The sequence below is a fragment of the Hibiscus syriacus genome, unplaced genomic scaffold (genome assembly GCF_006381635.1).
Source record: "Hibiscus syriacus cultivar Baekdansim isolate YM2019G1 unplaced genomic scaffold, ASM638163v2 tig00110206_pilon, whole genome shotgun sequence".
In the NCBI taxonomy this organism is placed as follows: Eukaryota; Viridiplantae; Streptophyta; class Magnoliopsida; order Malvales; family Malvaceae; genus Hibiscus; species Hibiscus syriacus.
Window position 1 is genome coordinate 138,266 of NW_024062627.1, and position 14,370 is coordinate 152,635.

The following is a 14,370-nucleotide window of genomic DNA, read 5'->3' on the forward strand; positions in this document are numbered from 1 at the left end:
ATAAGAAACTGCTTGTACAATATTTTGACGGTAAGACACCAACAATGGAAAGACATGGAAAGCGGGTTGGATTGGTTGTAGGATTAGATTATCATTACAATCTCAATCATGTATATCAAGAACTAAATTATATTCGGTATGCTTTGAGGTCATATCACGACCATCATCAACAATCAAGGATTAAATATTTAAATTGTATTATATTAATCTTTTTTTTATGTTGATATAATTCATCTGTATCGATGTTGATTTAGTCGATCATATAATTCATCTGCATAAGTATTAAAATTTTTAATGCGAGGGTTTTTATGGTTTTTGAGGGGGTTAGAGGGATGTGGGTTTCAGGGATGGTTGGGGTTCCAGGGAGGGAGAGGGGCGAAGGGTAGCGATTTTTAAAAAAATATTTTAATATATTTTTTTATTTTTTAATAATGAACTTTTTATAATATATATATATATGTCACTTAAAGATTTTTTTAATGGTTGCTAAAGTTGGAACACTTAAAATAGAAATATTTATAATGTTAGAAATTTAAATTGACCGAAAATTAACTTAAGCACCTAAAGAAGATATGTAAATGATATACAAATTATGACATTACCTTACAAGCATGGGCTCTTTACCTTCCGTTCTCGATGAATGTTCAGCACATTCAATACATATGGTTTTTGTAAATTTCCTGCCAATATCACGTCATAGTGGCCGGTGTTGGCCAAAGATCTCTCTTCTTATCTCAACTTACGGTACAAATCTGGGAATGATCTTGAAAAAGAGAAGTCCTTGAGTTTAACTACTAAAGCAAAGACGCCATAACATGGGATGACCATCACTCCTATTCCCAAGTACCTGTTCAGTCCCGGATCACAAAACGGTAAGCTCGTTAAAGGAAAAGGGCTTGAAGATGAGTGTCGTATACGAGTATGTTTAGTTACTAGACCATGAAGACTTCAAGATGAGTGAAGAATTGCATACGAACATACACCTACCCAACACATACTCACATCCGACACCTGACACCCGGCACTTAAAAGAAACACCATAATGATATTTTTAAAAAATATTGAATATGTACCATAAGGGAGCATACGAGGATGATAAGTCGAGGAACGGATACGGCCACCTGCAAAGAGAGGAGTAACACATTATGAGAATAAAGCCCTTCATCTGGTACATAGCACTGTAGAAAGAACAAATATAGGCTTTACCAAAGGTTCACACAAACATGGATGATCCATTGGAAAACAACAAATGCGCCCGTCCATAAAATGAAATATGCAATTCGAAACCAAGGGAACCGCTGCAAGGCAAAGGTAACATTAGCTTTCGGACTGATCGGAAGATACTGGAACTGAAATGCCACTGTGAAGGACACATATCCATATGAAACACTTGTATTCTATTTTGAATAACATAGCCACTGTACTATCCAAAACCGTAAAACTTACCATGCAATTCAAAATGGTGTCACCGATTAGGAATACAGCATTGATCGAGTGCATAGAGACAATCATCTGCAGTTGAAAGTATGGACATAAATCCCAGATAAAAAGTTTCATACAAATATCCGATATTTACGTTCTGCACATTTTCAAACATGACAGGGCACGGTGGATATGACTATCCAAGGACCCTCCAAATATATGAAAAAAGTTTAACGATGCTCATGTCAGATACATATCCGTATCTAACACAATAGGAATAAGGAAGTTGACGGAACTACACAAAGCTTTTAGATCACCTTCACAAGCTTAAATTACAGTGTAATGAAGATTTTTAGGCACAATGGTCATCCTCAACATTCAGTGTACTGCTAAGTCAATATGTGTCCAATTGTTGTCAACTTAGAAAACATTTTTAAAACAATCCAAGCTTTTTCTACCCCGAGTTTCCAATAGCAGCGTTAAATCAGACCTTAGACAGATGGACCTCTACAACGTGGCACAAATAAAAAGCTCACAAAAACCCAGCCAACTCTACCTCAGAAGACACCTGGTTAACACCTATATAGACCAGAAACATGCCTAAATGGCCTAACTAAAGGTTGCTTAGTTCGTTTCCTGGATTTTGGATATCTGTTTGACCGAATGGGCCATCAGTTTCCATTTGAATCAGTTCAACAAGACGATTCAGTGGCTTTTTCATCACTGGTATAAAATGCCTAGAGTAAATGCTGGCCTTGAGTTAGAGAAACCTCTTCTTGACTTGACACCTGCATTTACTAAGCTGAATCACTCCGAAAGATATCAACAAACCACTTCTTCATATTGCTGGTTGACACAGTTATAATTCAGCCAAGAGCAAAGGGGTTTGATCGCATAAACAGCAACATATGTTCCAAACAAAAGGAGCAGAAAGAAAACAAAGGAAAATTAGAGTTTGTAGCATCAAACTTACAAAATTCAAGCCATGACCTTTGGGGGTTAGGAATGGATAAATAATGAGCCAAAATACTGTATCAGTCAGCATTACTGCACCTGCAGAAATCTATTGGGAGATACCAAAATAATAAAAATAAGTTAAAATACAATTAAAATATGATCTCATATTATCACCTTTCAAAAAAAAATGATCTCATATTATCAATACTTAGTATAAAACTGATAGAAGATTGCTAAGTTGCTTCGAAATTTCATTTTTTTATAGTACCTACGTTTGGCACACATTTCCGATTCATATTTGGAAAGGATTACAGAGATATAACCCATCAAAGATCCTCCAAATATGTGAAAAACTTGGAGAAAATTGAATATACCTATATCCGACGATCACACCAAAGTCTGAGTACCACAGCAAGATGTCACTAGACAGCTGCTAATACTTTCTGTTCAAGAAATTATAGTCTGATTTCTATCTTCAAGATATGTGGTAACAGTTCATTCTAAGATTTTGGTAAACAAGCAGTACACGGCCATGTTACTCAAACTCGGGATTGTGTGTGTTAGATACGGGTACATGTTCAACATGGTATGCTCGAGTTTTTTTTCCCTCCAAAATTTCCATATATTGAAGAGTTCCCGGAAGATCATAACCCGATACCCATTTCCGGATGTGTGTTAGATACGAATGTCAAATAAGGATATTTAAAGAAAGATAAATTTTATAAGTAATATAGATACACAGAATGATGAATGAATTTATGGCCTGCCAAAGCTGTTTTTTTTGAAAGAATTTACCTGATAAATAATTTGAAACGCATACATCCAAGGACCGGCGATCAGAGGATGATAGGTAGCTTCATGGGGATCATAATGTTTGGACTGGTTGTATGATACATCTGCAATTTCTCCTATGGTGGGAGGTACGTAAGTGCCTTGCTCGGAATCTAAATTTACGTGATCGGCCTGATTGCCACCTGTTTTTCTGCAGTGCTTTCGACACCCATATATGGAGATTGCAGATCCAAACTACAATACCCAGACACGAGATGAATATCAGATTCGAATACTTATCCAATATGAATAAGTTCAATTATGTCAAATATTTTACAGAAAATAAAAAAACTCAGTAACATAGCAAGTGACATACCCCAAAGTAGATAGTGACTAAAGTAAATGTCCACCTGTTCAGGAATAAACACGAATCAATTATAATAAACACATTACACATAGCATACATTAAGCAAGAACAAAGATCAATGCAAAATTGCGTCAAACCTAATCTATAAAGAAAACTAAGGAACAAAGATGAAATTTAAACAAGTATTATCGTCCGCAACAAACATGGTAAACTAGAATCAATGCAGAATATGCGATGCAAGAGCAACTATGGTGCTCTGACTCATGATTTTTATAGAAGTATCCGTGTCCAACACTCGTGTCCTACACATGTTTGATACATACATGTGGGAATATGATCTTAAAGATCCTCCAAATATATTAAACAACACTAAAAAAACCTAATCAAACCGGGTCTAGCACATATGACATACCCATACCAGAAACAGGCACCTGTGTCCAAGTACGCCAAGTTGTAGAAATGCTATTCAAATTCATTAAATCAAGTAAACCACCTTCAATATAACCAAAAATGGAAAGCTTAATAGATGTGTCACTCACTGAGTATAAAAGTAAAATATGCCACCTCCATCGATGACAACATTGGTAAATAGTAATGCCAAAAGCATGAAGAAAGCAAATACTCTAAAACCAAGCAGCCAAGCAGGGTGAATGGTTTCAAGACACGTATTCCAGGTTTCATCCTCGTATAATAACCCCGTAGGTTCCTTTTGATTTTCTCTCCTTTGACGTTCCGATCTTCTCCTGCCTTCGTTCTTCCAGATTATAATAGCTGACACAACCATTGAGGCTAAGACGAGCAATGCACAGGCTGCAAATCTCCAGTTCAACCAGTAGCTCAAGGTTGTGGTATCGGCAGTCATGTTGTGCTGCCAATTATCTTTGAAGTTTCTGTAAAGAAACTCAAGAAATCTATGTTATTCCGACATAGGTGCGATGTTATTCCGACATATGTGTGGGATATATAGGTGTAAGAAAACAGAAGAGTTGGAGTAACATATCAATAAATAACTCCCTACTTGGTCCATTGAAACTCATATTTTCTTGATTAACATTCAATGGACAATGGTAAGTCAATAAATGAACAATAATTCAACTTAACTAACTACCAAGCATAAAAACCCCAAAAGGGTAATTCTTAAAAATCAATCAAAATTGAAAGCCACTGGAATCATAATAAGCTGCAAACAAAAACAAAGAGTAATTTCTTTAAGAAGAAATGAGCTATACACAACTTCATAGCTGGAACTCCATTTAATAGAAAATCAGAAAAAAATAAAAATTCTAGAACCAAGTAGAACTAAAAGTCGAAGGAAGCAAGACTAGAAAACTAAACATAAACATATAATGATTAAAAAAAATAAAGGTTTCTTCCAAGAAAACTAAGGCCACTTAAAAAGAATGGAAGAAAAAGGAAATGGAAGGAAGAAAGGTCGATATCTCTGAAAAAGAAAGATGGGTTTTAAGGTTCATAGAGCTTACGAATAAGCAAAGTGAGAAGTTGATCGAACAAGAGACTCCGGGCTGAAACTAGAACAAACAAAAGCTTGTTCTTTGTAATCGTAGTTATAAGAGAAAAAAGAAGAGAATGAGTAGAGTTTACCTTATGGATTCGGGTTTCTTCAATTCGTTGTTTCTGGGATTGGGGGGAAGAAAGCCGATAAATATGATTTGGTTGGAGGGTCGGTGGAGTGTAAAGGCGAAACGCCGAAACCGGTAAAAAAATTGGCAGGGACAGTTTGAGGAAGAGACGGTGGGTGTGGTTGAAAGATGGTAAAGAAGTATCCTTTAAAAGAATGACACGTTTCCCAACCGCCTTAACTCCCAACAACAACGTACTACTTCCATAAATTTTACTTCATTATTGAATTTTTAGTGCACTACTAATATTGTTAATTTCTATCGCCACAACGAGTCGTTGACTGCCTGATAGATTTCAGTTCTTGTTAGGAGATTTCAGGAAGCGTCCTAATAATTTAAAGGGTAAACTACATCATTTAGTGATTCAATTATTTTTATGATTTTATTTTAATTGTAGTTATTTTTAAAATTATGTTTAAATTTATATTTTGATCATCTATCGTTGAAAAAATAATATTATTGATGTGATAATTTTTTAATTTTTTCAACGATAATATAATATTATATTAGGGTGGTACGTCAACATCATCATTAATTTTTTAACATTAAATTATCAAAGCAAAGTCAAAATATAAATTTATGTGTACTTTTTTTAAATTGAATGATCAAAACTAAATTATAAAAAAAATTAAGTACGTAGTTTACCCGAATTTAAAATTTGATCTATCACTAAGCATTATGAAATGACAAGAAGTAGTCAAGTAGAAGACCAAATATCAGAGTTGTGGGGGTGAACATTTGTGAATAACTTATCTTCCACCTAATGCTCATTTTGATTGATCAGTGATGATTGCGTCTTACTTTTAACATGCATTCCCGTACTTGAGTTGCCTAACTTTGGTTGCAACTTGTTATAGACAAAAACTGATAAGAAAGAAGAACTAGAGAATGCAAAAATATCTTCCCATCTGTTCCGCTACCATAATCATCATCATCCTCTTTCTCATTACCATTATCACCGGCTTTTTGTAGCTTATCTTCAGTGTCACTACCGCTGGAGTTTGCTTTCCCATCTGAACTGTCTCTTGAGACAGAGCCCTCCAAGTCTGAACCTCCATTGGACCCAAAAGTTTGTCTTGGAAAGCTCAACGGAGCTCCATGCGTTGGCCCCAGAAAAAGAAAAGAATGCCTGAATTTGGTTGGTACTTGGTGGTGTTTGTGGGATTCTATCTCTAGTAGTGGATGCAGGGGTGAATATTATCCAAGTCTTTTTGACCTTTTTTATATGTATTTATCATTACTGTCCTTATCTCCATTTTTCATATGATTGGCCCCAACAATTTATTTTTATATTGTACAGATATGATTTCAAAATGAAACGTCACTAGGTTTAGAATCTAAAAGTATTTAGTACAGATTATTTTATTTTATTTTATTTATTAATTATTTCAAATATATATTTTTGTTACTGAATAGAAAACTAAGTTCCTAAACTTGTATTAGCAAGAATAAGTAATAATTTTGATTAAAAAAATGTAATTAACATTATTATACAACTTTAAACAAAAGTTGAGTTAAAAATAATCATAAAGTAATAATTAATATTAAGATATAATTGTAAACATTTATATTATACAAATATGATTTCATTTGTCCAAAAATGAACTCGAATTTGAGTTTGATCCCAAAATTGAACCTGAACAAGTCCGAACTAATAGAAGTTCAGATCCACCATGTAATCACCGGCGAGAAGCAAGAGCGGAAGAAAAATGATTGGAAGACTGCCCAAAAATCCGAGAGACTTTCAAATGGAGATATTGTTACAAAGACGTTGAGCAAATTTCACATAAAAATATTGATGCAACAACATACAGATGAATTCGAACAAATTAAAAACTCGAGGATTCATCCGTCAGCAGCTTCTTGCGACGCCGTAGTAGCTTCCGATTTCTCTGGTGCGGCTTCCATCTTTCTTTAATATCACAGAATTGATCGAGTTGGTAACAATGTTCATTTATTCTCTCTGATAACCCAAGCTCCTTGTCCAAAATTTCCGAGTCACGGCTGTCCTTGATTCTGTCGGCTTCGGCAAGTAGATCATTTATCAGCATCTCTGTGGTTTTTGCAGGTATTCCGCTTAGGTACCAAGAAATGGGTGGGGGAGGTGCGATGGCTGGTTGAATCAGTTGGTCTAAGCTCACCTTTGATCCAATCCTTCCTTTACCTCCAGTACATGAACAATACTCTGCCCATGTTTTCGGTTTGAAAGGAAAACAAGTTTCCTCATCGACAAAAAGCGGTTCAACCCGCCAGTAACCTTCAAACTTTTTCATGAATCCGTTGCTCAATTGTTTGAATCTCATCTGTTAACCATGATCATTAGAATTAAGAGTTTAGACCATGCACAATCATTTTGCAAACAACTTATGTGACAAGTAATCCGAACAAGAAAGTTTAAGAAAAAGCAATCAAGCAAAACTTATAAAACTCAGACTCCGGTATTCAGTCGGATATAGGTTTTCGATGAATTTAGAGATTCTTGGAAAATCATATCTCCATAATCATTCCAAATATGTGCCAGGCACTTAGCGTTAGACTCAGGTGCTTCAAGAAAAATGAGAAGTCGGAGTAACATGGGCTCAAACTACAAACTCAGCTCCTCAAAAACCGAATTCCTTACGGCCAAGGATCTCTTGTGGAATCTATAAAAGAAAGTAATCGGGGAAGGGGGAAGGGGGAAGGGAGGGTTCCATACCGAGTAATCTTCTCTGTTTTGATCCACTAGAACATGAACTGAGATGGTTCCCGACCACAAAAGGAATCTCCACGCGGCTGATTGTTCAACTTCGACCAATTGTCTTTGACCTTCATCAATCAAAACCTTTCTTGATACCACTTCCTGAATCAAATTATCAGTTCATTAAAATAAAAACAGGAAATTTCTAAAACCGCCATTCCCTCATATGGGTAGTTTCTATGTTACTCAGACTTGAGTGTGTGTTCCGAATTCTTTCATGCGTTTGGAGGGTCCTTTGAGACCAAATCCTCATAACCAAGTCCAAAACCATGTCAAACACGGTACTTTAAAATAAGTGAAGAGCCGGATCAACATAGGGTAATTGTACTGTAATAAAAAACTTCAGATTAATTATTGTGGGTGAAAATGTAACACTCACCTTAACGTTTTTGAAAACTCTCCTGTTATCAGGATCAGTGACAATGTTATACACTGCATCTGGGGGAAAACCAACATCAACTGCTGCCTTAAGGTGGCAAAGAGAGCCTTTCACTACACTGACCTGCCAAAAATAACGTTAGATTTCTAGTACCTTGCAAACCGATAGATCATTAGGACAAAAGATCGGATGAGGTAATCAAGAAAGTAAAATGACAGAAATGTGGTGCAAACATCAGATTTATAATTATCTTTCATTATAAAAGTGAAGTTTTTTCTTAAATGTCATCTATATGAACGATATGGTACTACAGAAGTGTCATGCTTTGGTACTCATAACTCAGATCTGAGTGTTAGACACGGGTATGTGTCTGACATGAGTATGTTCCATTTTTTCAAAATTTCCACATATTTAGTTTTTGGAGGATCATATCCAATATCTATGTCTGGGATAAGCACCGAATATGAATGTTAGACACAAGTGCATCACGAAAAATGAAGAGTCAAAGCAACATAAATGTCATGCTCTAGACCGACCTAATGCTAAAATCCTTAGTCTATGAATGACACCATGTTTAAGACAAAGGATGAAACTGGCACCATTCTGGAGAATAAAACAATAAAATTCCCAATACCTCTTTACCTCTATTTCTGGAGGTGGACTGACCCATGAAGGATTTTCTCTCCAAGCTTGCAATTGTTTCTCCCGATCCATCCGCAATCCGGCAGATGAACGGTTCTTCTCAAGAAAAGAGTTCACTGATTTTATTCTGTCACCATCTTTGGCTAATCTCTTGAGTTGTGACTGTAACAAAAGAAAAAAAAAAGAATCTATGAACATTACATCCATTAAATAAATTTCGTGCGAGGTAAGAGCTATAGCTAACCTTAAGACAGTTCTGAAGTTTGTGAGGAAGTTGAACAAGAAAGGCAGAAAACACTGGATCAAGAACCTTGGATTTTCCATTCCTGGGAATATCTATGCTTATATTTTTCCCTTCCATTCTCACCTGTGAAAGATGAATATAAACATGTGTTAATCCATTACCAATTAACATAGGTGTTCTTATCCTTCCAAAATTTCTGAAATTTTGGATGATCAGCGATAGTGGAAAACTTTCGTCTTTGCTTGACAGCAGGATAATTTGATAACTACTATAGCTCTTAGTTATATTGCTCTGGCTTTTCATTTTTCTTAAATGCCCGTATCTGACACATGTTCAGATATGGATATGGAGACATCAAATATGGCCACCAAACAAAAAAATAAAAAATAAAAAAAATTGAACACACTTCTGTAATCTGATACTCACAACCGAGATAGAGTGGCATAGGCAATTAAGTATCAATTTCTTGACTATGTTGCATTTTAAATGTTAGATGCAAAAATCTGTATAGCTTTGAAGTACAAATGAAAGATATATAAAAAACAATAGCTTATTTATCAAGTTTAAATGCAAATTTGTCAGCCTATGTTATGTTACTTGGACTTAAGTGCAAGTGATGAATATGAGTGAGTCCTAAACACGGGTATATTCATTTTTTTCCTTCTAAACTTTTCCGTAACTTTGAAGTGTCTTTGGAGGATCATATAATCATAATAATCTTTCGAAAATGTGCCCAACATAGATATCAGAAACAAGTACCTCAAGAAAAGTGAAGAGTCAAAACAAAGTAGATCCTACGTACAAAAGACAAGATGAAACGGACCCTTAGTTAAACTAGTAAACCACACACAACAATTATACACTCTTTAGGAATATCTGTTGTATCTGTAACTTAGTACCTTGGAACATAGGCAAGAGTAAGAAATCATATTCCGGTTTGTATATTCAATTTCATCTATTAGTATATTACTGAGATTCGGTTCGAGTGTTGGACATGAGTCTATACCGAATACAGATATGTTCGATATTTTTTCAAGATTTTCACGTAGTTGGAAGGTCTAAAGAGGTTCATATACCCTACCATTCCCTAAATATGTATCAAATTTGGGGGTAAAACATGGATTCTTCAAGAAGAATGATGAGTCATAACAATATATCTTTTAAAAGAAGTAAATTTTTACTTGGAAACGTTGGAAAAACTCCTACAATCAGATTAAACTAACAATAATCGCCAAAGATCAACATCTGAAACAATTAATCAAACCAAGCTAATCCCTAAAGAAATGCCACATAAATCGAAATTCAAGATTTTCCTTCAAGACAGATCAATCGACATCACAATTCATCAATACTATGTTTCGAAACATGAATTCGAATATTTAAATGCGAATTTAATTTGTTATATAAATTTAAAAAATATATATGAAATTCAAAAACATTAATATCTGCATGAATTTCAAATTCACCCCTAAATAGAAATCCAAGAAATCCACAAATTACATTGATATCTTTTCTATCATCGAATTTTACACCAGTCTAAAATCCGAATTCCCAAATGAAACCCAAAACGTTATAATCAAATGATAAGAGGCAGAGACAAGAAAACCTAGAAACAGAAACTAAAAACGAACATCCCAACAGAAATCAAACAGCTTTTTGCGATGAAAAATTAAGAAAAATAATCAGAGAAAAAGGGTTCAACTTACAGTATGAATCTGGGGACAAGAGTATTCATTCCAGTTGAGATTCCACGTGAAAAGAAACAAAACCCAGAGTTTAAAATTCAGCAAATTGGCAATGGGAAATAGAAAGGGGATGGCTTTTTTTCCATTGAAGTCTAGAAGTTAGGCGGCAAAAGAGATGAAGCACATGAAACACACAATTCCAAGGGCGGCAACGAACTTGGTCTTTGGAAAATAACAAAGTCATCAACCATTCAACCAAAGGAAACTTCCTGAAAATAGATATAAAAAGCTGAACCTAAAGTAATTATTACTATTTGAGACCCACCAAAAATATGGTGAAAACGAGTAACAAATGTCGATTTTCTTCTTCTCGATTTTTATTTGGATGCATTCGAATTTGCAAACGTGCTTTATTCCTTTCCAGACAAATCAGAAGGGATTAAAGTTTATTTGTATAAAAAAATGTGTTATTTTTGTATTTAAATGATGTATCAGAAAATATTAACTAATTTACTTTAGTAATTAAATAAATTATTATTTTTATTAGAAATGATGAGTTTAAGCACAACGGTGCAATGATGATTGAACGTTTATTTTTAAATATTTAAAATATATATTATTTTATAATTACCTTAAATTTAATAAAAATATTATATCAAAAAATATAGCACTAATTCTTATTATATTCTCTTCATATATAACTTGATGCTTCTAGGGTAAAATATAACTCAAATTAAATTGATTTAAATTTAACTCTTAATATTTATTTATTTTTATCAATTTAGTCTTTTTGAGATACCGTCAAACCAAGAAATCTATCATATCAAAGCAACTAATGGATAATTGTATTTTGTCATAAAGTAACAATTAGTTACTATGAAACTATAATTTACCAGAAAAAAGAACAAACACTTTAAGAGACAAACAAAGACTAAAATGATAGATTCCTTAGAAAAAAAGACTAAAATGATAGAATTTTAAAAATGAAGGATAAAATTCATTGAAATAATTCAAATTGTGACAAAATTAATAAGAATGTATAAGTTTTAAAGACTAAAACCGTTATTATCGAATCACATTACTATTTTATATAATCCTTAATTATTTAAGACTTATCTATAATAATATTTTAAATGGGTGATTAAATTATAATATTTCATAAAATGTTTTAATATAAAATAGTATTAAAAATAAATTATTTACTCTGATTTAAATTTAAAATTTTAATTAATTATTTATATCCCACGTACTTGAACATAAAAAGAATCAAAAGAGGAACACCGAACACGTGACATGAACGTAGGAAGAATTAAGAAACTAGAAGTGCGTCTCTCGTCCTTTAAATTTTTCCCCAAATACATACATCATTATTGCTTTTCTTTCTAGCAGTTGCAAGTTGCAACTTTAAGAACATCTTCTGTTCATAACGGCACGTATCTTCACTCACACCAGATCTCTGTAGTGTTGATCTCTCACGGCCGTTCCTCGTCTTGGTGGTTCAGCTTTTCTTTTACACATCTTTTAGAGAGTTCCAAGATCTGTTCATTTTGTGTAGCTCTTAGCTGTACCGTAGCTTCTTTCAAAGATATGCCAATTTATATCTCTTTCTCATATGATTCTTTAAATTTCAGTTTTCATTTCCCTGTTTTTTGTTTTGCATTAACTATTTTAGCAGGAATTCATTTTTCCTTATTTTCTTTATTAAGTTATCCCCAGAGATTTTCTTTTCTCTAGAATATATTTCTTTCCCCTGTTTAACATTTGAATTTTTCGGGTAATTATCTCGGGGGGGAAAACCCAGATTCACAAAGCATCAATATATTTCGCACAACAAATTCCGAGCTATTTCAGGTACACAAATGACAGAAGAGATCTGAGATTAAGCTCTTTGCATTCATTCACAATATTTTGCAAAGCCATCCTGCTGCGGTGGCCCATACAATTTTGTTGCAATCCCCGTCAGTGTTAAGCGTGAAGTGTCCTACCGGAGCGGAACCTTCGCCGGAAAACAATTCTGTCGAAAAATAGCAGCTACTTCCTACTTACCGACCAGATACATATAGTGGTCGGCCAGATATTTAAACGTGTTATGCTATAATCATAATTATATTACTTGATATTAAATTAAAAATCTTTTTAGGGGTATTATAGTGTTCTTTGTAATTTATCTTATAATTGTTAATAAACTTACTTATTATCTTTATTAACCAAATTACTTTTACAATAGTATTTTATAAATTAAAATCCTATTAAGTAACCAACTAGCTTTTTAGTACCCTCATTTCTATAGCGTTTTATTTGGTGTCAGCTTTTGTCTTCTTTGGATTCATTTTTCATAGTTCATCATAGCTTCGGATACAGATGATTACTTAAGGTCATATCCTTCTTTTAGATCCTATAGGGCGTATAGGGGGCATACTCGACAGAGTGGTGCCAATGAGACTAGACTTAGAGTTTGTGTAGGCACATTAAATGCTAGGCTGTTGGAGCAGACCGACGTACTAAGTAATGGGAAAGAGATTTTGCATGTATTCAAGAGACTAGGTGGAAATGGGCTCGTGCCAGAGAGTGTAACGGGTACAAGTTGTGGTACTCAGGCGTAGATAACGCTAGAAATGGGGTGAGTATCTTGGTTTCCTCTAGACTCAAGGATAATGTTGTTGAAGTTTGCAGATACTGGGATAGGATCATGATGATTAAGGACATTATAGAAGAGGAAGTGGTGAATGTCCTTTCGGTGTACGTCCCACGTTGGCCTAAGTGAGGGGGAGAAACGTTGCTTCTGGGATTCGTTAGATGATGTACTTAGGAGTATTCCGGAGAACCAAAGAGTTTCATAGGGGGAGACTTCAATGGCCATATAGGTAGTGCAATCGACGGGTATGACGGTGTTCATGGGGGTTTCGTTTTGGTAGTAGGAACGAGGAGGGGCGTACGTTGCTTGAATTTGATACTGCTCACGATATGGTGGTCACTAATCCTTCTTTAACAAGAGAGATGTAAACTTGATTACGTTCCATAGCGGGGGACATTGTACCCAAATCGACTACATCCTGGTTCGAAATCGGGATCGATGGGCTTGCATTGACTGTAAGGTGTTCCCTGATGAGGCATGTGCATCACAACACAGATTGTTGGTTTTGGTGTTCCGCGTACGCCACGGGCAGAGAACTCATAGGAGGGCTAAACTAGGTAAACCTAGGATCCTTTGGAAGAACTTGCATGGAGCGAAAGCTGATGACTTTAGGAGTAAGGTTGTGTCTCACACAGGTTTTGGAACTACATACTCGAAAAATATAGATATGTTATGGAAAAATATGGCATATGCCATAGAGAAGTGGGCAAAAACACCTTTGGGTTGTCGACAGGGAAGGCCAAGGAATATAAAGAATCGTGGTGGTGAAACGACGAAGTCCAAACTAAGGTGAAGACAAAGCAAAATGCTTCAAGGAGATTCTACAATGCAATGACGACGAAGAAAGATCGAGAGCTAAACAAAGTTACAAGGAGGCAAAGCGGTAAGCCA

General features: G+C 34.8%; 2 protein-coding genes across 5 annotated transcripts; both read right to left on the reverse strand.

Annotated features, from left to right (window-relative positions):
* Window positions 1-509: 509 nt before the first annotated feature.
* On the reverse strand, window positions 510-5,227 carry LOC120219347. Its single transcript, XM_039216160.1, has 9 exons — window positions 5,120-5,227; window positions 4,057-4,407; window positions 3,527-3,560; window positions 3,175-3,405; window positions 2,396-2,485; window positions 1,447-1,512; window positions 1,207-1,298; window positions 1,074-1,121; window positions 510-847 (listed from the first exon to the last, which is right to left on the reverse strand). Exons 2-9 carry the CDS (start codon window positions 4,377-4,379, stop codon window positions 730-732), a joined length of 1,002 nt encoding a protein of 333 aa, XP_039072091.1. The 5' UTR covers window positions 4,380-4,407; window positions 5,120-5,227; the 3' UTR covers window positions 510-729.
* A 1,672-nt stretch (window positions 5,228-6,899) lies between these two features.
* On the reverse strand, window positions 6,900-11,162 carry LOC120219348. 4 transcript variants are annotated; one of them, XM_039216163.1, is made up of 6 exons: window positions 10,866-11,162; window positions 9,160-9,282; window positions 8,916-9,071; window positions 8,274-8,396; window positions 7,853-7,996; window positions 6,900-7,460 (listed from the first exon to the last, which is right to left on the reverse strand). In XM_039216163.1, exons 2-6 carry the CDS (start codon window positions 9,274-9,276, stop codon window positions 6,987-6,989), a joined length of 1,014 nt encoding a protein of 337 aa, XP_039072094.1. In that variant the 5' UTR covers window positions 9,277-9,282; window positions 10,866-11,162; the 3' UTR covers window positions 6,900-6,986. The 4 variants fall into 4 exon arrangements, with proteins under 4 accessions (XP_039072094.1, XP_039072092.1, XP_039072095.1 ...); XM_039216161.1 differs by having other exon boundaries at window positions 8,916-9,077; window positions 10,866-11,159; XM_039216164.1 differs by lacking the exon at window positions 10,866-11,162 and adding an exon at window positions 9,429-9,481.
* Window positions 11,163-14,370: the final 3,208 nt, after the last annotated feature.